We start from the raw sequence: 27,011 nt of genomic DNA, 5'->3' as shown, positions 1-27,011 counted from the left end.
ACTATAAGTTGAATGCGAGATGGTTCATTATTTGGCTTGGAGCCATAACCTGCAACTGCTCCCTGCACAGCACACATCTGCCGTTGGTTAACATCTACCCTCTGTTAACATCTGCCCTCTGTTAACATCTGCCCTCTGTTAACATCTACCCTCTGTTAACATCTGCCCTCTGTTAACATCTGCCTTTGGTTAACATCTACCCTCTGTTAACATCTACCCTCTGTTAACATCTGCCCTCTGTTAACATCTACCCTCTGTTAACATCTGCCCTCTGTTAACATCTGCCCTCTGTTAACATCTACCCTCTGTTAACATCTGCCCTCTGTTAACATCTGCCTTTGGTTAACATCTACCCTCTGTTAACATCTACCCTCTGTTAACATCTGCCTTTGGTTAACATCTACCCTCTGTTAACATCTGCCCTCTGTTAACATCTGCCCTCTGTTAACATCTACCCTCTGTTAACATCTACCCTCTGTTAACATCTGCCCTCTGTTAACATCTGCCTTTGGTTAACATCTACCCTCTGTTAACATCTGCCTTTGGTTAACATCTACCCTCTGTTAACATCTGCCCTCTGTTAACATCTACCCTCTGTTAACATCTGCCCTCTGTTAACATCTACCCTCTGTTAACATCTACCCTCTGTTAACATCTACCCTCTGTTAACATCTACCCTCTGTTAACATCTACCCTCTGTTAACATCTACCCTCTGTTAACATCTGCCCTCTGTTAACATCTGCCCTCTGTTAACATCTACCCTCTGTTAACATCTACCCTCTGTTAACATCTGCCCTCTGTTAACATCTGCCTTTGGTTAACATCTACCCTCTGTTAACATCTGCCTTTGGTTAACATCTACCCTCTGTTAACATCTGCCCTCTGTTAACATCTGCCCTCTGTTAACATCTACCCTCTGTTAACATCTGCCCTCTGTTAACATCTACCCTCTGTTAACATCTACCCTCTGTTAACATCTACCCTCTGTTAACATCTACCCTCTGTTAACATCTGCCCTCTGTTAACATCTACCCTCTGTTAACATCTACCCTCTGTTAACATCTACCCTCTGTTAACATCTGCCCTCTGTTAACATCTGCCCTCTGTTAACATCTGCCTTTGGTTAACATCTACCCTCTGTTAACATCTACCCTCTGTTAACATCTGCCCTCTGTTAACATCTGCCTTTGGTTAACATCTACCCTCTGTTAACATCTACCCTCTGTTAACATCTACCCTCTGTTAACATCTGCCCTCTGTTAACATCTGCCCTCTGTTAACATCTGCCCTCTGTTAACATCTGCCCTCTGTTAACATCTACCCTCTGTTAACATCTGCCCTCTGTTAACATCTGCCTTTGGTTAACATCTACCCTCTGTTAACATCTACCCTCTGTTAACATCTGCCCTCTGTTAACATCTGCCTTTGGTTAACATCTACCCTCTGTTAACATCTACCCTCTGTTAACATCTACCCTCTGTTAACATCTGCCTTTGGTTAACATCTACCCTCTGTTAACATCTACCCTCTGTTAACATCTGCCCTCTGTTAACATCTGCCTTTGGTTAACATCTACCCTCTGTTAACATCTACCCTCTGTTAACATCTACCCTCTGTTAACATCTGCCTTTGGTTAACATCTACCCTCTGTTAACATCTACCCTCTGTTAACATCTGCCCTCTGTTAACATCTACCCTCTGTTAACATCTGCCCTCTGTTAACATCTACCCTCTGTTAACATCTACCTTTGGTTAACATCTACCCTCTGTTAACATCTGCCTTTGGTTAACATCTACCCTCTGTTAACATCTACCCTCTGTTAACATCTACCCTCTGTTAACATCTACCCTCTGTTAACATCTACCCTCTGTTAACATCTGCCTTTGGTTAACATCTACCCTCTGTTAACATCTACCCTCTGTTAACATCTACCCTCTGTTAACATCTACCCTCTGTTAACATCTACCCTCTGTTAACATCTGCCTTTGGTTAACATCTGCCCTCTGTTAACATCTGCCTTTGGTTAACATCTGCCCTCTGTTAACATCTACCCTCTGTTAACATCTGCCTTTGGTTAACATCTACCCTCTGTTAACATCTGCCTTTGGTTAACATCTGCCCTCTGTTAACATCTACCCTCTGTTAACATCTACCCTCTGTTAACATCTACCCTCTGTTAACATCTACCCTCTGTTAACATCTGCCTTTGGTTAACATCTACCCTCTGTTAACATCTACCCTCTGTTAACATCTACCCTCTGTTAACATCTACCCTCTGTTAACATCTGCCTTTGGTTAACATCTACCCTCTGTTAACATCTACCCTCTGTTAACATCTACCCTCTGTTAACATCTGCCCTCTGTTAACATCTGCCTTTGGTTAACATCTACCCTCTGTTAACATCTACCCTCTGTTAACATCTACCCTCTGTTAACATCTGCCTTTGGTTAACATCTACCCTCTGTTAACATCTACCCTCTGTTAACATCTGCCCTCTGTTAACATCTGCCTTTGGTTAACATCTACCCTCTGTTAACATCTACCCTCTGTTAACATCTACCCTCTGTTAACATCTGCCTTTGGTTAACATCTACCCTCTGTTAACATCTACCCTCTGTTAACATCTGCCCTCTGTTAACATCTGCCTTTGGTTAACATCTACCCTCTGTTAATATCTGCCCTCTGTTAACATCTGCCCTCTGTTAACATCTGCCTTTGGTTAACATCTACCCTCTGTTAATATCTGCCCTCTGTTAATATCTGCCCTCTGTTAACATCTGCCCTCTGTTAACATCTGCCCTCGGTTAACATCTGCCCTCGGTTAACATCTACCCTCGGTTAACATCTGCCCTCGGTTAACATCTGCCCTCTGTTAACATCTGCCCTGGCTTTTCTTTTTATTATTTGTTTATTTTATTGAACTTTTATTTAACCTGGCAAGTCAGTTAAGAACAAATTCTTATTTACAATGACGGCCTACCCCGGCCAAACCTGGACGACGCTGGGCCAATTGTGCGCCGCCCTATGGGACTCCCAATCACGGCCGGTTGTGATACAGCCTGGAATCGAACCAGGGTCTGTAGTGACGCTTCTGGCACTGAGATGCATTGCCTTAGACCGCTGTGCCACTCAGTTAACATCAGCCTCGGTCAATAAACCGGATCTTGACTTTGCAAGGGCACTCTCCTCTTGTCTCCTTGTTTGACCACTAGCTGTCTTGGGCCAGTCTCTCCCCTTCTCACGAGCGAGTCATGGCTGTTGCTACCTCCTGCTGTGTGTGTGTGTGTGTGTGTGTGTGTGTGTGTGTGTGTGTGTGTGTGTGTGTGTGTGTGTGTGTGTGTGTGTGTGTGTGTGTGTGTGTGTGTGTGTGTGGTGTGTGTGTTTGGGAGGAGGAGGGTGAGGGGGGTGTAAATCAAGAATGCAGAGGCACATGATGTGGCCACATGTTCCAGTCACCCAGGAGGACCAGATCTGCTCCAGTTGCAGCCTGTCCCAGATACCTTCCTCTCTCTCTCGATCTGTCTCTCTCTCTCTCCATCTCACTTTCCTTCCTTTCTCTCCCTCCCTCTCTCTCACTTTCCTTCCTTTCTCTCCCTCCCTCTCTCTCTCTCCCTCTCTTTCTGTCACTCTCTGTCTCTCCCGCCCCCCTCTCTCCTTTCCTGCCTCTCACCCGCTTATTTTCACCCTCTCTCTCTTCCTCTGTTTCTCCCCCTCTCTATCTCGCTCCCTCGCTCCATCCCTATCTCTCTCTCTTCCTCTCTCTCTCCCTCCCTCCCACCCTCTCTTCCTCTCTCTCATTTCTCAGCCAGTGTCCAGGTAGTTGTGACAAAACCGTCTGATTCCATCTGATTACTCTCCGGGGTCTCTAATGGCCCGTTAGTAGATAACATCTATTAATTGGCCCCTCAATTATTTATTTCTCAACAGCAAAGCAGCGTTTTTCAATACAGCAGCTGTGATGATAATCACTATGATGGCTTAGTTTAGCTCTGTGCAGTAGGGATTGATGTGTGTGGGGTGTGGTGTGTGCGTGCGTGCGTGTGTTTGTACAACAAGATCTCAAAACACATGTGTGTGTTTTGTCCTCCATAGAAACGCGGAGCAAATGCAGTCGTGGATCACGCGCATCAACACGGTATCAGCCATGTTCTCAGCACCACCCTTCCCTGCAGCCATTGGTTCACAGAAGAAATTTGCCCGACCGCTGCTGCCAGGCTCCACCTCCAAACTGTCACAGGTACCCGCCTCCGTACCATATAACCAATTACATTTACCATACCACATCACTACCATAATTGAAAACATCCCTGAAGGCACTCTTCAAAAATGAATGAATAAATGCTATTATTTTAAATGTCCACAAGGATGATTAAAGGACAAAACTCGCGATGATCTCAGAAATAAAGTATAGGCCTACAGAGGTCAAACTAGTGATGATCATGTGCTGGGAGAGAATACATGGCCCTCTGGTGACCTGGGTGGTGAACTCTGACCCTAAGTATCTGTGTTTACAGGAGGAGCAGGTCCAGTCCCATGAGGCTCGGTTCCGGGCCATCTCCACTGAACTGGCTGAGCTGCGCTCGTATCCTCCAGACCGAAAGGTCAAAGGCCGTGAGCTGGAGGAGTACCGCCAGCGGGACGAGTACCTGGAGTTTGAGGTAAGCCCGAGGCGACAGTGTGTGAACTTTTCAAAGGCTACAGGAAAAGAAAAGAAAGAAATTGGAATCAAGTCAAGCGTTAAGCAATTATGCAGCACGGCATTTCTGCCTCGCTCACTTTCTCAGTCCTCTCTCTCTCTCTTTCCCTTCCCTTCCCTTCCCCCTCTTCCTCTTCCTCTCCCTCTGTCCCCCTCTGCCTCCCTCCCCTCCCTCTTCTGTAATGTAGAAAACGCGCTATGGTACCTACGCCATGCTACTGCGGGCCAAGATCCGCTGCGGCGAGGATGACTTGTCCGTATTCGAGGCCCAGATCCTGGAGGACAATGGCCTGCAGCGCGCCCACTCCAGCCCCACACTGCAGGACAGCAGCCAGGCCAGCCAGGCCAGCCAGGCCTCCCAGGGCAGCAGCACCAAGGAGCCGGTGGGCTGCAGCGGTATAGGAAAAGGCTCCAAGCGCACAGAGGGCCAGAGATACAGCTACCGCCAGGCCGTCAAGAAGTGAGTCAGGGCGGGGTGCTGGGTGGTGATGACGTGGCAGGCTTGTCTCCCTGCGCAGGTTATTTGAGATCTGGGTGAGGGGGGGTTATAGGAGCATGAAAAGGAGCAGCGTGAGAGTTTACTGTATACACCCTACCCCCCCCCGCCCCCCATGGCGCCCCCATCCAGCACCCCCGATCTCCTCAGCCAGTAGTGGAGGTGTAGAGGTGCAGGTCCTATGACTGGCGCGGTCACTGGCCAATGCCAGCGGTGTGTTGGGACATGAGGGAGGGAGGAGCATTGGAGAGGTCATGGAGCTTGGACAGGAGGTATTTGAGAGAAGGCTTTCTGGATACAGTAATAGACTGTACTATACCATACGGTAAGACAGAGGGTCCTCCTGTAAGCGGTAGCTCCGCCGTACAGGGACTCCCATCCAGCATCCTTTCCTTCTAATTCTTTGAGGTCACCTCTCTCACAAACCCCTCCACCAACCTTTTTTCTTGACGTTGTTTTTTCTGATTTGGGACCAAACATGTTTACACGTTTGACACCTTAAGTCTCCAATGACTGTTCTGTTGATTTCAACATGTGTTACAGTACTGCAATACTGCAGTAAGAGGAGCTAGACCCTAGACTCATTGCAGTTCCATTTTTTCCACAACATCAGGGTGTGTCCACATTCCATGAGGGAGCCTAAACACTCGGGTACTTGCAGTTCCTGAACTTTTCTTTGGGGCAAATATGGCGGCAACAAGGTGGCTCTAGTGGATCCGTAATGGCAGTGCACTATGCATCAGGATCCGCAATGGAGGTTCAGTTGCAGCTCTTCCTCCTGGCCCGAATCAGGGCGAGGGCAGAGGAGAGACTGAGCTCTCATGACTTCAGACACTCCACTCTCTACAGACTCTCACTCTTCTCCCCTCTCAGAGAGGGGGTAACTGTGGCTCCCATCTCTATCCTATCTCCCAAATGGGTTGTCAGTGTGGCGGATGTCATTTGAGGCATGTCATTATAAACTGGGTGGTTCGAGCCCTGAATGCTGATTGGCCGACAGCTGTGGTATATCAGACCGTATACCACGAGTATGACAAAACATTTATTTTTACTGCTCTAATTACGTTGGTAACCTGTTTATAATAGCAATAAGGCAGCTCGGGGGATGCGTCGTGCCTAAGAACAGCCTTTAGCCGAGGTATATTGGCCATATACCACACCCCCTTGTGCCTTATTGCTTAATTGTACTGCATCATCCTCTCAGCAAGAGACCCATGGTTTCTTTCCTTTTCCTTAAAGGGGCAATCTGCGATTGATATATACCCATTGATATTTTAAGAATATAACGTATATATGCCTCATGAGTTTAGTTCAACTGTTGTACCCCATCAGAACCCCAAATATAAACTTGTTTTTCTCCTTTGTTTGTAAACAGTGTAATTGTAAACAAAAACAGAATCTCCACAAAACATGGTTAAAACTATGTTTCTGATATCATTGATGGTTAGTCCTTGTATCCATAGCTCTGTCCATGGATTTGAGAGGGGTTACATTTCTCCAGCCCCATCCCTCAGCTGTTTACAAAATCAGTGGCAGGGTGGATGCTTTGTATTGTTGAATCGCAGAGTGCCCATTTAATAACAGTTGATACTACTCCTACCTAGCCAGTTGCTTTAGCTTTGTCTTGTGGTGGGCTTCTGTTCTTCTTTCTTACTTCTCTGGGCTGAACTTTGTTTTTTTCTCAGCATGCCTGCATTGAGCTCAGCTTTTTCTTTTATGCCTTTTTCTTCTTCCTGGGAAAAAAGAGAGCAGCAACTGTTTGGGTTGTGTTTTTATTCACGCTGTTATATTGACATGTCCTCCCTGTTACTCCCTGACCTGTCCTCCCTGTTACTCCCTGACCTGTCCTCCCTGTTACTCCCTGACCTGTCCTCCCTGTTACTCCCTGACCTGTCCTCCCTGTTACTCCCTGACCTGTCCTCCCTGTTACTCCCTGACCTGTCCTCCATGTTACTCCCTGACTTGTCCTCCCTGTTACCCCCTGACCTGTCCTCCCTGTTACTCCCTGACCTGTCCTCCCTGTTACTCCCTGACCTGTCCTCCCTGTTACTCCCTGACCTGTCCTCCCTGTTACTCCCTGACCTGTCCTCCCTGTTACTCCCTGACCTGTACTCCATGTTACCCCCTAACCTGTCCTCCATGTTACTCTCTGACATGTCCTCCCTGTTACTCCCTGACCTGTCCTCCCTGTTACTCCCTGACCTGTACTCCATGTTACACCCTGACCTGTCCTCCATTTTACCCCCTGACCTGTCCTCCATGTTACTCCCTGACTTGTCCTCCTTGTTACCCTCTGACCTGTCCTCCCTGTTACTCCCTTAATCTATGTGTATATGTATAGGGCACTTGTTTATAAGACCTATTTAACACTCACCAGGCAGACCCTGAATGTTCTTGTTTTTTTATATATTTTTTTAAAGTATTTTACAATAGTCTGTCGGACATGCTCCTCTTCCTCTTGTGTACTGTTGTAAGCGTCATTGTACTATGAAATATCAAGAATATAAGAAGTATTTTATTCATATTCATAGTAAACCTATGGCAGCCGTTTTATAATAACCTGTCAGCTACTATATTATGCTTATATTGTATGATACATTATACAGTATATGTACTTTTACAATATATCCTGGTGAATATGCATAAAATAAACATACAGAGTTGATATTATACATTCCCTGTATTTAAATGTTCTGAAAGTGTTCTGTGATAATCATGTGTTTTTACGTAGAATTCTTCTGTATGTAAAGGGGCAACAAAGGCACCAGCACAATCTGAGTATTATCTAAAAGACTATGTATCTATCAAACAATGATGAGACTGAGAAAGAAGACCTAGCAAAGTGGGACAGTGCCACAATCAATTCCCATCATTATTTCAACTCTCTGGTCTGAATTATTTGGAAGAGAGTGAGAGAGGCATTCTTCTTTAAATTGTTTGCATGATTTACTTTGAAGGTATTTGTTGATCTTGTCAGAGAGTAATGTTTTGCTGTTGTTGCTACATGAAAAACAGACATGGAATAATGTAACAGGTGAATGTGAAACGTGGAATGTGAGAGGATTGCCTTGCAGGCTATAGACGGGGGGGAGCGGCAATGCATTTACTGACGAAATATGTATGGAAGCATATCCATACCATATCCTCAATCAATGTAAATGAAAAATAATCAACATAGCCATTTCATGACATACCTTCAGTTTCAAACATTCACTGGAGAATGTCATACTGTTGCGTAATATGTTTGAAGGATAGACATTTTCTACTCAGGCTTTCAAACGTCTCCTTGAACAGCTGTGTTGCCAGCATCCTACCAGCAGAGAGAGCTGTTTAGCAGGACATTCAGTTACCTTTCAGCCATAACATTGCTGCCCCCGCACTGCACAAGCTTGTTAGGGTGGCCCGTTCGCAGTCTCTGGCTAGGGAGTACTGCGGAGCTATCTGTGATCGTTGATAGATAGTGTGTGTGTGTGTGTGTGTGTGTGTGTGTGTGTGTGTGTGTGTGTGTGTGTGTGTGTGTGTGTGTGTGTGTGTGTGTGTGTGCTCACGTGCGAATGCGTACATCTGAGGAGATGTGTTTTTGTTCTGCTGTAGGCTTGTGAATGTCATTGAATGCAGTATGCTGCGACCTGGCTGACCTGCTGTTCTACTAAGGAGCCTATTTAAGGAATGTGGCTGAGGAGAATATTCTAGCCGGCAGATTCATGTAATGTTTTGAAGCAGAAATGGTTTATCCAGTTGTGTCCATCGCATGTAGTTACCTTGCTGAAAAAAATATCTGTACAATTTTAGTACAGACAATTGAATGTTAAATCGAAGTTTCACTTGGTGTATTTTGCCTCTCGTCTTTTCCTATCTCACTTCAGTTATTTTTGCATTTGTCACCTTCCTTTTCCATGATCTCTTTCCACTCCAATCTCATACCCTCTCTATTTTCCCCTTCACTCCTCCTCCTCTCTCGCGTCACTTCATTTCCCCCTTGTCAGTTTGCTTTGCCCTCTGTCTCAGTCATCATCTCACTGCTATCACTCTCCTACACAATCTTTTGGGAAGCTGCCTTCATCACTTAACTGCTTGTGTATATTGTTACTATTACTGATGACATATACCTTGAATTGTATTGTAACTTGATGTTACTGCTGTGATATTACTGCTTGGTACTTGTATTTATTGATGGTGTTTCACACTTGTGGCATATGTGATCAGGTTAGCCTATCACAGAATGCTATGTCACCTCGGGACATTGGAGGGTACAAGGTATGAGGGCCCTTTACATACAAATGGACGTTGTGTAGTTCAATCAACAGGTGAACAACACTGAAAATGTCATCTTCAACACACTATTTCTTCATATCTTGGGGTCTATGCAGTACGTGCCCTGTTCCCTGTGGCCCAGGCACTAACCACGAGGGAGAGAGGCACAGACAGTTTGATACGGTACGCTGTCTGTTGTACAGCAGTATGATAGTCAGGACTCCGCTTCAAGCTCAGCGAGCTCTCTATGCCCACCCTGCCACCCCGCCCCCTCTGACGTTATCACAGAGCAGCTGCAGGGTCTCCATGGCACTGGTTTGCATGGAAACCGCTAGTTCCCTCCAAATATGTCAAATGTGCCTATTTGATTGTGACATTTTCGGGAAATAAAATCTAAATGTTGGCTCCTTGATACTGAAATGAAAGCCTAGGTGTTACTGTATGTTTGACCCTTTCCCAGCCAGCACTTCTGAATGTGACATGTGTGTATATACTGTATATATACAGCATGAGATAATATTATAATGGTCTGCTTTCCTTTGTATTATGTTTAGAGTATTTAATGAAAGGTTAATATATAGAACAACATTTTTGTCCTCCAGTTCATTGTCATGATTTTTTTATTTTATTATAAAGCTGAATGAAGGAAAAGTTGTTGTATTTCTGCTGCTTTCTGCTAATGTGTTGTAGACACCACACCAAGCCACCAATGCATTCAAAACTGTGATATAGTGTACTACGGTGGGGTTCTGACTGATTGCAGTTTTCTTAGACTGCTGCCAATGAGAGACATTTGAAATGTTTTTACTTGGATTGTTTTACTCATTTTAGCTGTACACGTGTCGACTGCCTGTTAAAACCTCACTTCTTTAAGGAAACATTGTTTGTATATGAGCTCTTCTGGGGAGGCATAGCGGGGAAAAATAAAAGTGTTTCAAAAAGTGATTGTTTGTGCATTATTGTATTTTGTCAAATGTCAAAGTCAAACTACATAAAATAAGATACCACCACAAATGGGGCCAGTACTGGAACTCCAGAGAGGACATATAAATAAATAAAACTATTTCCCTCATTATGTCGAAATCACGACTTACACGACTTACATGGCCAAAAGTGGACACCCCTTCAAATTAGTGGATTCAATTATTTCAGCCACAACTGTTGCTGACAGGTGTATAAAATCAAGCACAACGCCATGATATCTCCATAGACAAACATTGGCAGTAAAATGGCCCGTACTGAAGAGCTCAGGGACTTTCAACGTGGCACCGTCATAGGATGGCACCATTCCAACAAGTCAGTTTGTCAAATTTCTGCCCTGCTAGAGTTGCCCCGGCCAACTGTAAGTGCTGTTATTGTGAAGTGGAAACGTCTAAGCGCAACAACGGCTCAGCCGCGAAGTGGTAAGCCACACAGAACGGGACCGCCGAGTCCTGAAGTACGTAGTGCTTAAAAATCGTCTGTCCTCGGTTGCATCACTCACTACCGAGTTCCAAACTGCCTCTGGAAGCAACGTCGGCACAAGAACTGTTCGTCGGGAGCTTCATGAAATGGGTTTCCATGGCAGAGCAGCCGCACACAAGTGTAAGATCACCATGCGCAATGCCAAGTGTGGAGTGGTGTAAAGCTCGCCGCCATTGGACTCTGGAGCAGTGGAAACGCGTTCTCTGGAGTGATGAATCACGCTTCACCATCTGGCAGTCCGACAGACTAATCTGGGTTTGGCGGATACCAGGAGAACGCTACCTGCCCCAATGGCATAGTGCCAACTGTAAAGTTTGGTGAAGGAGGAATAATGGTCTGGGGCTGTTTTTCATGGTTCGGGTTAGGCCCCTTAGTTCCAGTGAAGGGAAATCTTAACGCTATAGCATACAATGTGACATTCTAGACGATTCTGTGCTTCCAACTTTGTGGCAACAGTTTGGGGAAGACCCTTTCCTGTTTCAGCATGGCAATGACCCTGTGCACAAAGCGAGGTCCATACAGAAATGGTTTGTCGAGATTGGTGTTGAAGAACTTGACTGGCCTGCACAGAGCCCTGACCTCAACCCCATCGAACACCTTCGGGATGAATTGGAACACCGATTGCGGGCCTAATCGCACAACATCAGTGCCCGACCTCACTAATGCTCTTGTGGCTGAATGGAAGCAGGTCCCTGCAGCAATGTTCCAACATCTAGTGAAACACCTTCCCAGAAGAGTGGAGACTGTTATTGCAGCAAAGGGCGTACCTACTCCATATTAATGCCCATGATTTAGGAATGAGATGTTCGACGAGCAGGCGTCCACATACTTTGGGCCATGAAGTGTATTTATTTCATGATCACAACATAATTAAAGTTGTTTTGTTAAGATCACAAGGTAAACTCAAGATAGGAGTGGACATAGTGATGATAGATGGACAGCAGTGTCATAGTGCACCAAAGGCAGTAAGACTCTACAAAGATCTAAGACCTTCGAGTAGAGCATTATCTGTTGTAAGTAGCCATGTGCTACTGTATAGGCCTGGGTCTTCTTATCAAAGCTCCAGCAATAAAAGGCCACTAATGGCAAACTGAGGAATTCCAAACAAACTGCAGGTGTTACAGTACAGTATGTGTCTAGTCAGTGAAATGATTTGTATGACCGGAGGAGCTGTCCTTCAGCACCACAACATTTTGCCCACCATTTGGGGCTGAAATGACCATTAGACTGTATCCTACATTAAATGTTGGAGTATTTAGAAACCTCAACATGTGATTCACTTCGCCTGTTTTGCTGTTAAAAATGTTCTGTACTACCTGTTCATTGTTATTTATGACTGTGTTTTTTCTTCTATTGAGAGGCTGACCTCTGTTAAAACTATTTAAGAGATTAAAATACATTTTTATTGGTAGTCTGACAATCTTTCATTGGTAGTCTGAAACCACAGACCTCGATGTTAACGTTTCTTGCACTGAACATTGCACATTCAATCCATTTAAAATAGAAGTGCAACCACACTTTTGCATGCCTTTAAAACGTGATTGTAATGGAGCCAAAACTGGAAGACATCTATAACTGACCGACATAATGACGTTTTTGCATGTGTTAATCACTGATCATGGCTGAGGGCTCTGCCTCAGCCATAGTCAATCTATCATCAATAAGTCCACAAATATCTTCTGATCTCGACAAAACGAGGGCATATTTTGATGTATTTATATATCCTCTCTGGACTGTCATAGGCCAGAGCGTTTGCACCTGTCTTTTCAAAAGGTGAATACGCATTGAGTATGGAACAAGAAGAAAGTAAAACTGTGTGTGTCAGTCACGTACTTTCACACTCATGGTGTTCAAGGTCTTTGGCATGACGTCATACTGAGCAGCAACTTTTGTCGGACACAACAGTTGTGTCTAGATGTATACAACTACGGACGGAAGTGATGCATAAATCGTCCAAAAACTTTTTGGGTATTTTCTGGGAGAACGTTAACGAACCCTAAAACGAACTATTGTCCTAACCTTAACCTAATTATCCTAACCTGCTAGGTTAATTATCTTAACCTGCTGCGTAAGTTCTCCTAACCTTCTACGAAAAGTAAATGTCCTTAGCTTTATACCATCTAGTCCTCACCAGGAGCTCAATTATAACCGTTGCGTACATTTAATAAATATCTGCGTGTGCCATTTCTGAAAAGACTGCACAAGCAGGCTACAGGTCTACTTACAGTGGTAGTCTATACACTTCAATGCAAAATATCAACTGTCTATTCAACTGTTAAATTCTACTGTAAGTTATGAACCGCGCTCCCTTTCTGACGCAAAAACTTGAAATTACAATATCTAATAGGCACAATGAGAGATGTGCATGGTAATTCGCTGTATGGCTACTTCGGGAATATGAACTCATCATGGCCAGCAAAGGTGAGGAATGTATTCTACAATGGTTATGATACTGTATATGTACAATGTTAATAAATTAAATATTGTCTACTGAAGAAATGTAACATTACAGTATTCAGATGCAGTAGCCTACAAATGTCAATGGAAAAGGTGAACCGTCTGTTCTACTGTTAAACTGCGCTTCAGTTCGGGTCAAATAGAGCAAAATACTTGAAATGGCTTAATCTATTTGCTACTGTGAAGTAGTTCCAATTAAATAAGAGATGGAGCGAATGGTAGACTATCCTAACTATTTCGCGAATATTAAACCATCACAGTCAGCGTAAATAAATGAGGCCCCTGGCCCCCGTTTCATTTTTTAAATTCAGAAAAGCTGCCGGGTTTGTTGGTGACGTCACATCTGGGAAAGCGCACATTCATGTCTAGGTGCATTGGTCAGACACAATAAGATCATCTTTATTTTTCTGGAAAAAACAGCCAATGACTCTCGTATGAAATAGCAAAGTAACGTAATACTTATCTTAGATTATAGTATTACTCCAATAATTCCCCAGTTTTGATAGCCAGCAGCGTCAGCTAGCTGTCTGTCCAACGAGCTAGCTAGCTAACGGTAGCTATGTTTACTTCGTCTACGAGCTTCGTTGAACAGTCATGGGTGCAACCCTGCGAGGAAAATATGGGCGATTGTAAAGTTTAAACGTCTATATTGGCTATTAATACGTTTTGTTTACGGACATCATCTGACGGTGGAGCTAAGTTGAAGGTACTAGTAAGGCAAACTTGAAAGTTGTTTAGCTAGCTAACGTTAGCTACCACCACTAACGTTAGCTGTTATAAGTAGCTTAGCTATCAAGCTAACAGTTAGCTAGTAAATGCTTGATTTACAGCATAGCTGGTTAACTATACATGTTGCCAATTTGCATAGCCAAATGTAACATTAATCGTTCATGTTATTAACGTTACAGCAATGGATAAGCCTCCTTTCAGACAAAACCAAAACTGTGGAGACTGGGAATTCAAAGAGAGATTGGGCATGGGCAGTTTTGCCCATGTCTACCTGTATCAAAATCATGTAAGTATTCCAACTAGCTAGCGAATGTTAGCAACATTTCTATAGTTAACCCTAGTTGTTCTGGATTAGAATAAAGGTAGCTACACATCCGGCTGCCAAATCAGATCTGGAGATATGTTTACAAGTAGGTGAAAGATTGTCAACCACTTCCTAGATGTAAACAGTAGGCCTGACTGGGTGGCAGATAATGTATCATAGCGTTCTGTTTAGTATGATGTAAGAATGTAAATTGTTGATCTGTATTTGAAAAAATAAATAATAATAAGATAATGTATCATAGGTCCAATGGCCACCAGTTGAGAGAAACACTTCGTAGCCTAAAAATAACTTTTGGAATACTGTACTGTTTTGTATTTTTCCCTCTGTGAATTCATAAGTACACATCTGTTGAATTAACCAGCTGTTACAGGTTCAATCAAGATAATAGATGATACTTTTTCCCCCCTTGTTTCCAAGGACACATCGGAAAAAATAGCTGTGAAAATGTGTCGTCTGGAGTTAATACCAAGAAACAAAGACAGATGGAGCAGAGAGATCCAGATCATGAAAAAGTTTGTCTTCATCGTATTATCCTTTGTACATCATTGAACGCCACACATTTGAACAGTGTGACTTCTACCTTTTCACTGATACATTGACATATCGGCATTTGCTTCTTGTTAGTATCAAGTACAATGTTTTTCTTATCTCTTTCATATTCAGGTTGAATAATCTCAACGTAGTGACAGCGCGAGACGTGCCAGAGGAGATGAAGCACATTGCCTTAAACGACCTTCCACTGCTGGCCATGGAGTACTGCTCCAAGGGAGACCTCAGAAAGGTGGACTGTAGAGGATTAATACTTACTTGTCAATTTTCCTTAAAGTCCACGTAAATATGTAATTTTGATTTGAAACCCCTTGGCACCTACATACTCTCCTGGGGGGTTAGAAACACACGGTTAGCCACGTCGCAGTGCCCCTGGAGTAGTTAAGTGGTAAATGCCTCGCGGAAGGGCACGACAACAAAATTGGGGGCTTGCTCTGTCATGAGGTCTGAAGTATACATTTTTTTCTTCATATTAGCAGGCATTTGTCTAACAATGTGTTAATGGTTGAATTTGACAGATGCTGAGCAAGCCAGAAAATTGCTGTGGACTGAAAGAAAGTGAAGTGCTTTCCCTGCTTAATGACGTCGGTATGTACTGTACCACACCGTTGTATTGTGTCAATCGTTGCTCTGCATAGAGCTGATTTTCTGAATGGTCTTAACAGGTTCAGGCATCCAGTATTTACATGAAAACAAGATCATACACAGAGACCTTAAACCAGAAAATGTAGTCCTGCAGGATGTCTACGGAAAGGTAACCCAATATTTATGGACCAGCACACAGAATGTATCACCATGCTCTGTTTTAAAACAGTCTACATTTTTGTGCTATTGGTGTTGTAAAGTGTGAAATCGACTATGGTGACATTGTTATTTTGAAAGATTACTGTTCATCTTGCAATGTTACTATTTCTCATGTTTTTCCTTGTTCAGTTGGTTCACAAAATCATAGACTTGGGCTATGCCAAAGACTTGGACCAGGGGAGTCTGTGCACCTCTTTTGTGGGAACACTGCAGTACTTGGTGAGCATCATATCCATCCCCCCGCAAGCACTCCTAGATTCCTATTGATTCAACGCTACACCACTGTCTTTGTTTGTTTGTTAAAACCGGACATACATATTGATACATTGCATATCTTTTCCCCAGGCACCTGAGCTATTTGAGAATAAGCCTTACACTGTCACAGTGGACTACTGGAGTTTTGGCACAATGATATTTGAATGCAGCTGTGGATTCCGGCCGTTTCTGCACAATCTTCAGCCGGTCCAATGGTAGTTGTCCCTCTGCATTTGATTGTGTCCCCAACCCCGAAGGAAATTAATACATTAACACAGTTTTCAAGTGCTAGTTTTAATTCTAAGTTATCCTCCAAGGGGCACTAGGTAACCATCCTAAATAGCCATTTCAATGTTGTTATTCCTCAGGGCCAGCAAAGTGCGGAGCAAAGGTCCCAAAGACATCATGGCTGTGGAGGAATTGAATGGAGAAGTCAGATTCTCCACACATCTACCATACCCCAACAATCTAAGCAGGTCCGACGCCATCACACACTTCATTCTGATGGCGTTATTAACTACCTGTCGCCTAACATCTTTATGTATAGCAGGGTCCTCGAAGGATGTGTATGCTGGTTTTCATTATAACCTTTAGCCACAGACATAGTTCTACTTGGGAAACCAGGGGCCTGTTCAGTAGGGTGTCATGTAACAGAGCATTGAGATATATAGACACACACACAGTACCAGTCAAAAGTTTGGACACACCTACTCATCTAAGGGTTTTTCGTTATTTGTACTATTTTCTACATTGTAGAATAATAAGGAAGACACCACAACTATCAAATAACACATATGGAATCATGTAGTAACTAAAAGAAGTGTTGAACAAATCAAAATATATTTGAGATTCTTCAAAGTAGCCACCCATTGTGTTGATGACAGCTTTGCACACTCTTGGTATTCTCTGAACCAGCTTCATGAAGTCACCTGGAATGCTTTTCCAACAGTCTTGAAGCAGTTCCTACATATGCTGAGCACTTGTTGGCTGCTTTTCCTTCACTCTGCGTCCAACTCATCCCAAACCATCTCAATTCGGTTGAGGTCGGGTGATTGTGGAGGCCAGGTCATCTGATGCAGTACTGCATCACTCTCATTCTTGGTCAAATAGCCCTTACACAGCCTGGAGGGGTGTTTTGAGTCATTGTCCTGTTGAAAAACAAATGATAGTCCTACTAAGCGCAAACCAGATGGGATTGCATATCGCTGCAGAATGCTGTGGTAGCCATGCTGGTTAAGTGTGCCTTGAATTCTAAATAAAGCACTGACCGTGTCACCAGCAAAGCACCATCACACCACCTCCTCTATGCTTCGCGGTGGGAACCACACATGCGGAGATCATCCGTTCGCCTACTCTGCGCCTCACAAAGACACGACGGTTGGAACCAAAAACCTCAAATTTGGACTCATCAGACCAAAGGACAGATTTCCACCAGTCTAATGTCCAATGCTCATGTTTTTTGGCCCAAGCGAGTCTCTTATTGGTGTGGTTTCTTTGCAGCAGTTCGACCATGAAGGCCTGATTCACGCAGTCTCCTCTGAACAGTTCATGTTGAGATGTGTCTGTTACTTGAACTCTGTGAAGCATTTATTTGGGCTGCAATCTGAGTTGCAGTTAATTTGCCGATTTCTGAGGCTGGTAACTCTATTGATCTTATCCACTGCAGCAGAGGTAACTCTGGTCTTTGCTGTGGCGGTCCTCTGAGAGCCAGTTTCATCATAGCGCTTGATGGTTTTTGCGACTGAACTTGAAGAAAGTTTCAAAGTTCTTAATCTTCCGTATTGACTGAGCTTCATGTCTTAAAGTGATGATAGACTGTTTCTCTTTGGATATTTGAGCTGTTCTTGCCATAATATGGACTTGGTCTTTTACCAAATAGGGCTATCTTCTGTATGTCACCCCTACCTTGTCACAACACATCTGATTGGCTCAAACGCATTAGGAAGGAAAGAAATTCCACAAATTAACTTTTAACAAGGCACACCTGTTAATTGAAATGCATTCCAGGTGACTACCTCATGAAGCTGGTTGAGAGAATGCAAAGAGTGTGCAAAGCTGTCATCAAGGCAAAGGGTGGCTACATTGAAAAATCTCAAATATATTTTCATATAACAGTGTTTTGGTTACTAAATGATTCCATATGTGTTATTTCATAGTTTTGATGTCTTCACTATTATTCTACAATGTAAAAAAAATAAAGAAAAACCCTTGAATGAGTCGGTGTGTCCAAACTTTTGATTTTCTGTCATGTAGAACAGTGAATCGTGTCAGCTCAATTTATGACAACATTCTAAACGTTTCACCTCATTGAGTAGCATAACTTGAAATTTGAAAACCGGGACTCTTAACTCGAGAGAAACGACCCATGACCTGTATAGAGTGAACCTATTTATTTCCCCTCCACCGGGGGCAATGTTAATTTGCGCTGTGCTCATTCAGGACACTGCTGGAGCGCATGGAGTTGCTGCTTCAGCTGATGCTGAAATGGGATCCTATCCAGAGAGGAGGCAAGACCAACGCTGACAGCAAGAAACCCCAGTGCTTTGAAGTGCTGGAACAAATATTATGCATGAAGGTTAGTTCTGTAATGTATCATACTGTATTTCTTGAGCTGACCATAGTGTTTGAGATTCTCTGTCAAGGCTGGCCTCATTTATTTGGTTTGGTCTCATAGGCAAAATTCAGTGAACTCTTTATTTTTCCTCTGTAAGTGAATGTGCAATTAATATACTTTTTCAGCAAAATGTTAAGTTTGACTGTCAGTGCTTGATATTTTGGATTGACTCAATTTGCTAGCCAGTCGGCGTCCTTTATTTTACCCATATATTCTCTCTCATTTGCAGGTTGTCCACATCCTAAACATGACCACAGCCCAGGTCCACTCCTTCCAACTGGTCCCAGAGGAGAGCCTCCATAGCCTGCAGCGCCGCATCGAGACGGAGACCAAGATTGAGCTGGTCAACCAGGAGCTTTTGCAGGAGACGGGGGTGTCGCTGGACCCCAGGAAGGCTGCAGCCCAGTGTGTCCTTGACGGGGTGGTAAGACTCCTTTTGGTTCCACTCTGCTACTTCGTTGGTGTAATGTTATTTGTTAGAATGTAGTTTTGATTGCCTGGCTTCCCAAACTCCTTGCTCCGGCCAAACGCTACACCACGCCCACGGACGTTAGTTTGTTCTCCGCAGTGAGTCTGGATCGGAGTACCTCCCTGACAATTTCTAGAATGGAAATCCGTTCTAGACCGTCTGATTGGTCGCAGAAACCGATATGTTGGGCCAGAGCCAAAACACACGTGGGTAAAGCGACGTTTTGAAAAATGTGTCATTGGGATTGATACTGTTTGGTTCGAGATGATCCAATTGCTTATAACTTTGTTTTGTACAACACCCCTCATTTTGACGTCACCACAAACAACTTAAATGACGGCTGTCTCAGACTGAAGTATGTAGCAAACGATAGAGCAGCGGAAGAATTCATTTTGAGTCGTCGGGCAGGTTTCGATGCAACACATTGTACATCTTACTTACCTCTTCAGCATTAACATGTTTAGCATTTGACCCCCATGTAAAGTGATTGTGTGTGCTTTGTGTGTTGTGCAGCGAGGCTGGGACAGTTACATCATCTATTTGTTTGACAAGAGCCTCACCAAGTACTCTGGTCCCTTCAGTGCTAGACAGCTGCCTGATAAAGTCAACGCTATTGGTGAGTACTGTCTTCTCTGCCCGCTGATAAATATTTTGAGATGTTATGCCGATTTGGATCGGATTACAAGCTCATGCAATTAGAGGTAGTTTTTTTAGTTTTTTGGGCAAAAACAAAATTGTCCTCCTTCCATCGTTTGGTTCAAAAATGTCTTCAGTTTGTTCTTCCTTCATATGTACCAAGCCTTATGTAGAAGCTTGTCGTCTTTTTTCCCCAGTACGGGAAGCTAAGTCCCAGCTTCCCTTGGTGATGCTGAAGAAGGTGTGGGGCGAGGCGGTTAGTTACATCTGTGGACTGAAGGACGACTACAGCAGATTGTTCCAGGGCCAGAGGGCTGCCATGTGAGTAAGCCAGCCTGCTGTACTGGAATTAAACAAATCTGAAAGGAAGTGAGGTTCTTTACGTTGAGACATTACCATATTCCCAAACTGAAATTGCTAAAAGAAGTTCCCAGACTTGCTTTCGAAGAATCGGCCAGTTGCTTTTTCATCTGTGGCGTGTGATTCAATGTTCCCAATGAGCTTTGCACGCGCAGCCGTGCAGAAGCAATGCCAGCCCGCGCTGAGACGCATGAGATTGAACTGCACTAGTGTTGCCCCATTAGTTTACACTAGCTTTCAGATCAACTTTTCTGATGTGGGAATTAACATAATATCACCCTCTTTAAATGCAGCAAACCTAACTTTGCAAGATTGAGTCAGCGATTTTATTGTAAGCGAAAAAGGTTGCAGTAGAATTAGTGCATTTTGACAGGTACGAGTGCTCTTTCAATTACCCGCGGGTGCGAGTAGATGCTCTTAACTGGTACAGCCTCAGTGTTCAGTTAAAGCGTTCCAGAAATCGCACAGAAGGCTCACGATGTTCACCTTTCCGTTCACGAGCGCTGAAATTAGCTCGAGGCTGATGTTCTTTGGAGGGAAATTGGTGTGATCCCGTGTTATCTTGATGTACATTTCTGTCTTTGAACAGACAGTTATTCTATTCTGTGTGTGTGTCCAGGCTGAGCCTCCTACGCTACAACACCAACCTGACCCGGTGCAAGAACGGCATGTTTGCCTTCTCCCAGCAGCTGAAGGCCAAGCTGGACTTCTTCAAGAGCAGCATTCAATACGACCTGGAGAAGTACAGCGACCAGATGCATTATGGGATCTGTGAGTGTCTGCCGGCTAATGATTGGTAGTGCCAAGAATAGTCAACCACATGGCCCTGTGTCTGAAATGGTGCCCTATTCCTTATATAGTGCACTGCTTTTCATTAGGGCCCATAGTAGAGAATATGGTGCCATTTCCCAACTTAGGGAATAGGGTACCAGTTCAGAAGCAACGATGGTTTTGTGTTGTGAAAAGATGGAGTTGTTTTCATGAGATTTGGTTCTTTTTACCCCTCAGCGTCAGAGAAGATGCTGAAAGCGTGGCAGGAGAACGAGGAGAAAGCTGCTGCTTATGCACAGGTACCAGCAGGGATGGGGACAAAAAAATACACCCGGAATATATATTCTCATGTACAATGTATTTTCTTCATTCCAAATTGATTGTTGGTATAGAACACATCTGCCCTTGTTTTGGTAAAAGGCTGAGGGATGGGGCTGGAGAAATGTAACCACTCAAATTCATAGACAGAGCTCTGGATGCAAGGACTGTCCATCCATGATATCAAAATGTATAGTTTTGAGGTTATAAACTGTTTTAGAATGACATTGTTTACAAACATTGGACTAAAACAAGCTTATTTTTGGGGTTCTGATGGGGTACGACAGTTGAACTAAACTCATGACGTAAGACGTTATATTCTTCAGGAATCAATGGGTACATATAATTCATTTATATGTCCAAAAAAAATGGATGTGGCAACTGCAGATTGCCCCTTTAACCACAGGTCTAGAATCAGATTACCCCACCAACTGTTATCATCAGGTTAATAAAAGTATGACCCTCTGTCAGTGCTCAGGGACAACTATACCTATTACCGTTGAAAGACCAGGTGTAATGTGTCTGGTCCACCAGGTGGCAGAGGTGAGCCACCTGGATGAGGAAATCATGTCGTTACACTCGGAGATTGTGGAGCTGCAGCGGAGTCCCTACGCCCGTCGCCAAGGAGACGTCATGGAGCAGCTGTGAGTGTTCTATACTAGGCATGAATGACACACTCTGTCTCTCCTCCATGAAACGCATCAAGGGTCTATCTGTCTGAGTGATGTTCTATAGATTCCTGGGGTCATTTCATGTTTTCCTGTGTATCTGCACTATACGTTGGTCAAACATTCAAACCGGGTGAATCTTTCCTTTTTAAGTAGAAGTGGATGGAACCTTATTGAGATGTCTGGCTTCTGTGTCCAGCTAAAGCTAGTAGCTGACCTGACAGCTAACCTAATGTTGTTCTTTCATTTGCATTGCCAGTCATATACATTTTAGAGAACTGTTTCCCAACCCTGGTCCTCCAGTACCCCCAACAGTACACAGTTTCATTGTAGCCCTTGACAAATGCACCTCGTTTAAGGGCTTGATTAGTTGAGGGCTTGATGAGTAGTTGACAAGTTAAATCAGGTGTGCTTGTCCAGGGTTACAATCAAAATGTGTGCTGTTGGGGGTACTCGAGGACCAGGGTTTGGAAACACTGATTTTAGAGTACTCAAATGCACACTTTTTATGAAGGAAAGGTCAACTCTTCTGTATAAAATGAATATTCTAAAATAATGACTTGTGTATTCGTTGTTTTCAGAGAGGAAAAGGCCATTGAACTCTACAAACAACTGAAGATGAAATGCAGAAGTAAGCCACTTTGGACCAATAAACAGTCAGTGCATTGCAGCTGTCGTAAATGTCCATAAGACAGTAGTACTTTTGGATATTGAATAGAATCTGTAATGGTACAACTGTAATTCTAAACGCTACCACCACCTGACACCAGTGTGCTGTTCTTCCCTCAGCGCCTGACCCTGATGTGAGCAGCGACAGCGCCGAGATGGTTAAAGCCATCATCCAGACTGTTCAGAACCAGGACAAGGTCCTCCGAGACCTCTACACACATCTCAGGTAGACAGGGTCCGGCACTGTTCAGTGGACTGTCACCTCACCCGGGTCACCAACTGAGCGTTGCAGATAGAAATAGCATGAATAGAGCTGACATGATTCTATACTCTACATGTCAGAGGCATGTGTCTGTTCTATGTAATATATTTCTCTTGGAATTCTGAACGTTCCGCAGAAATGTGGTGATATGGCTGCCTAGTTGGATTTTGCCCTCTTTGCTATTCCTGAGGTTTTACCGTCTGCCCCCCCCCCCCCCCCATGCAGTAAGATCTTACTGAGCAAGCAGAAGATAATTGACCTATTCCCACGCATTGAGAAGACGCTGGAGAACATCAAGGATGCCGACAACACTGTGATGCAGATGCAGGTCAAGAGACAGAGAGAGTTCTGGCACCTACTGAAGATTGCCTGTGTGAGTGACGGAGAGGTAGAACCAGAGTTAAGTTAGTCATAAGGTCATGAGATCTACTGTAAGATGGCAGTGGGTTATTTTAAATCGTGCAATTTTCTATAGAACTCACTTAGCTAGCTAGGTCATAAGTGAACACGTGTTCAGTGTAAGTAATTTGTCTTCTCCCAGGCTCAGAACTCTGCAAGGAACTCGATAGCAGCCAGCCCAGAGTTGTCCAACCCCCTGCAGGTGTCCCAGTGGGCCCAGTCTGCCCAGCCCATCAGCAACCCTCACCCCCTCACCTCCTTACCTGGACCCAACGATAGGTACGGGGCTATACAGTAGACAGATGGAAGGGGTTGACGTGTTATATGTAGCAGAATGAAAAGGAATGCCCTTAGGACAGTAGGTGACTTGTTCTCTCTCTTTCTCCTTCCCTCCAGTGCTGCTGCCCCGCGTCTGCTTCAGGAGAACCAGAAGTACCTCAGTCAGCTGACCAGCCTGATGCAGGAAGCTGCTGACGAGCAGTCCAAAAGCATAGTGGTGAGTTGGGCCGTTTTCTCTCAGCTGGCAAGAATTAACGTAATGGAAGCCTGGTATTCTGTCAATGCAGTGTCTTATGTTGCACGTCACCACGTTTTCTGCAGTGTGTTAAGTCACACGCACATCTGTACTGAACAAAAATCATTTTACTGAGTTATAGTTCATATAAGGAAATCAGTCAATTGAAACAAGTTCATTAGGCCCTAAACTATGGATTTCGCATGACACCCCTACGGCGTGCAGCCATAGGGAGCCTGGGAGGGTATAGGCCCACCCACTGGGGAGCCAGGCCCAGCCAATCAGAATGAGTTTTCCCCACATAAGGGCTTTATTACAGACAGAAATACTCCTCAGTTTCATCAGCTGTCTGGCTGGTGTCAGACGATCCTGCAGGTGAAGAAGCCGGATGTGGAGGTCCTAGGCTGGCGTGGTTACACGTGGTCTGCGGTTGTGAGGCTGGTTGGATGTACTGCCAAATTCTCTAAAATGACGTTGGAGGCAGCTTATGGTAGAAAAATTAACATTACGTTCTCTGGCAAAAGCTCTGGTGGTCATTCCTGCAGTCAGCATGCCAATTACACGCTCCTTTAAAACTTGAGACATCTGTGGCATTGTGTTGTGACAAAACTGCACATGTTAGTGTTATTTTTTATTGTCTCTTGCACAAGGTGCACCTGTGTAATGATTATGCTGTTTAATCAGCTTCTTGATATGCCACACCTGTCAGGTGGATGGATTATCTTGGCAAAGGAGAAATGCTCACTAACAGGGATGCAAACAAAATTTGAGAGCAATAAGCTTTTTGTGCTTCTGGAACATTTCTGGGATCTTTTATTTCAGCTGATGAAACATGGGACCAACACTTTACATGTTGCGTTTATATTTTTGTTCAGTCTATTTATAACGTGGGATTGAAACGTGTAGGTACTTGTTAAGTTGGCACCACTGGTGTGCGTCATTTACCAGTCACACTCTTCTGTATGTCCACTCCCTATCAGGGTGGGATTAGGTGTCCCAGGTCAGGAGGGTGATAAGGTTCCCTCTGTCTTTTATCCAACCTTTTGTTGTATTAAGTGGGCTCAGACATGTCCTTAAGGCTAACTGGCTAATCTGATCCATTCAAAACATGTCTGGGGAGGTTGGCTGCCTTTCCTGGAGGGCACTGAGATTGATACTGTGTCTAAACCACAACCCAAACACCATGGGTCGTCACTAGTTACCGCAGCCATGAAGTCAAACCCCACCTAATTCTACAATTTGTCTTCTTAAAATGTGATTTTAAACCTTAACCACAATCACACTGCTAACCTTATGCCTAACCCTAGCCTTAAATTAAAAACCAAAAACCACATTTTTGTTCATGGTTTTTCACGATATAGACAATTTTGACCTTGTGGCCACTCCACAGTTAACCCTTTGTTTGTTACAGCGACAACCTTAAAGCTACATTGAGGTCAAGTGTTATGTCATCTCTTTGTAGGAGCAAGATTGGAGCTGGACTAAATACGAAACGTTGTCTACGAAACTGCTCAACCGAAATGTGTGAATACATGTCAACAGCAAACGAAGCACTGTCCAGCTCACCCCTGCCTGCCCTCCAACCAAGTAACACTAAGGACAGAATGCTGTTAACAAAATGGAGTCACGGCAGTTTATGTAATAGTACATTTTGATGTGTGGATTTGGTAACTCACTTTAACGGCTAACCTGAGCTTCTTAAAAAGGCAGATCAAAAAATACAAATGCTCAATGGTTTTTCTTCTCCGTTTTCTCATCTGTTTGGTGAGAAGGGTGGATGATGTATCATTTTGTTTTTATATGAACACGACATGTCAGTCGTCCATTACTCTTCAAGCAAATGTCACCTTTTATTTTACCTCACAGATCATTGTGCAAATCTAAGTACCACTATTCATCAAAATCCGTATTTTACTATTATCTTATCAAAGTATGAGTAAACTGCATTTGATTGTGAGTCAAAGTTTTGGAATGACAGAGTATAGCTAGAAAGTGTTTGGGCTAAGGAAATGGGACTGATGAGAAAGCTTTCTATGAATGTTGAGCCCCATCATGTCTTGTGATGTGACACAGCACAAGGAAAAGAGAGGGGGAAGGAAATTACAATCAACCAACAGCACTTTGACATTCCCAAGCATCCTCCATCCTGTTTGTGCCGAGGAAGTAGTAGTCAGACATCCGGGGTCCTACATGCCCTCTAGAACCCTATTTATCAGTCTGGGCCCTTGTGACACACCTCTTGTTACATTTCCTGTCCCGTTGGATGATTGTATCAACTGTATTTGAAATCAAGTCATGCATCGATCAAGGGGAAAGGGTTTTGACCATATATAAATTGTTTTTTGATTGACTAAAAGTATTCTATCACGACTAAACACACTTTACATGGAAGGGGGGGAAAGATGGAAATCCTATAGTTACTTTGTGACGTTTGTGTCACCAAGAATGCTGGTATGTTTTTTTCCCCATATGTTGAAAATGTTTAAACCTGAAAATAGAATACCACAAGTTAAATTCAGTTTGTCAGGTGCACTGTCATTCTTGTGTACTTTCTTTTCACTGGATGCTCAATGAATAGAAACATATGGCGGGCCATGATAAATGATTGAATGTACAACCCGAGAGGTGTAACAAAGATAAAGTGCACACTTTGCTCCAGAAAGACATGTACATTAAATCTATAAGTTGTATTTATGTAGTTTTAAGTGCAATGGATAACGTTTATTTTGTAGTATTTAAGTGACATGCTATGTCAGTTTCCCTCTTCAAGGTTTGTCACCATCTGATGTTAAAACCCATGTCTGAATGTTTACTTTTTAGTAATTGTATTGTATAGATATCAAACATTGACTTGGTATTACAATAAAAATGGACTTGGCATGAATTTGTATTGCTTTATATTAGTTCTAAGAAGCTAATGTTTGTGGTGTTCCCTGTTTCTGCGAGTGGTGGCCACTGTCTATATTTTCTGTTCTACCAAATTCCAATGGTGGATTTTTAACTGAGGCTTCCTGAAGACGGAGGCGTCTGTGTGAAGAAGTTGTTTAAAGGATGTTTTGAAGATTTAATGGATTGATCGTATAGAATAATCTAGAGCTACAGGCAACGCTGTCTCTTGTGCTTTTGGCAATGATTTCACACGAGGCCTATTTTACATGCTATGCCTAAATACTTATAACCACCAGGCTTATAAATATACACGTTTTTCTTTCCATTATTTCATTACCTACATGTTATTTTAAGTTATCCATTTGGAGCGCAACATCACGTTGTTAAAAAGGATGTCTAAATTGGGCATG

General features: G+C 43.6%; 2 protein-coding genes across 2 annotated transcripts in view; both read left to right on the top strand.

Annotated features, from left to right (window-relative positions):
• Nucleotides 1–6,193, top strand: part of LOC120045378 (PH and SEC7 domain-containing protein 1-like) — a 45,845-nt gene extending 39,652 nt beyond the window's left edge. The window contains exons 11-14 of the mRNA XM_038990252.1: nucleotides 4,096–4,240; nucleotides 4,518–4,661; nucleotides 4,888–5,159; nucleotides 5,809–6,193. Of these exons, the coding sequence (XP_038846180.1) occupies nucleotides 4,096–4,240; nucleotides 4,518–4,661; nucleotides 4,888–5,159; nucleotides 5,809–5,863 (616 nt within the window). The 3' untranslated portion in view covers nucleotides 5,864–6,193. The remainder of the gene's footprint in view (nucleotides 1–4,095; nucleotides 4,241–4,517; nucleotides 4,662–4,887; nucleotides 5,160–5,808) is intronic.
• A 7,519-nt stretch (nucleotides 6,194–13,712) lies between these two features.
• Nucleotides 13,713–26,596, top strand: LOC120046219 (inhibitor of nuclear factor kappa-B kinase subunit alpha-like). Its single transcript, XM_038991270.1, has 22 exons — nucleotides 13,713–14,076; nucleotides 14,279–14,385; nucleotides 14,842–14,936; nucleotides 15,088–15,205; nucleotides 15,492–15,561; nucleotides 15,639–15,727; nucleotides 15,907–15,996; nucleotides 16,123–16,247; nucleotides 16,401–16,508; nucleotides 18,472–18,607; nucleotides 18,876–19,070; nucleotides 19,629–19,731; nucleotides 19,949–20,072; nucleotides 20,731–20,882; nucleotides 21,120–21,181; nucleotides 21,735–21,844; nucleotides 22,450–22,499; nucleotides 22,658–22,763; nucleotides 23,025–23,172; nucleotides 23,341–23,477; nucleotides 23,595–23,694; nucleotides 25,175–26,596. Exons 2-22 carry the CDS (start codon nucleotides 14,281–14,283, stop codon nucleotides 25,238–25,240), a joined length of 2,289 nt encoding a protein of 762 aa, XP_038847198.1. The 5' UTR covers nucleotides 13,713–14,076; nucleotides 14,279–14,280; the 3' UTR covers nucleotides 25,241–26,596.
• The last annotated feature ends 415 nt before the right edge of the window (nucleotides 26,597–27,011 follow it).

Source organism: Salvelinus namaycush, chromosome 4 (assembly GCF_016432855.1).
Source record: "Salvelinus namaycush isolate Seneca chromosome 4, SaNama_1.0, whole genome shotgun sequence".
Lineage (NCBI taxonomy): Eukaryota > Metazoa > Chordata > Actinopteri > Salmoniformes > Salmonidae > Salvelinus > Salvelinus namaycush.
The sequence above is the reverse complement of the archived record's forward strand: the minus strand, read 5'-3'. Positions and strand labels throughout refer to the sequence as shown.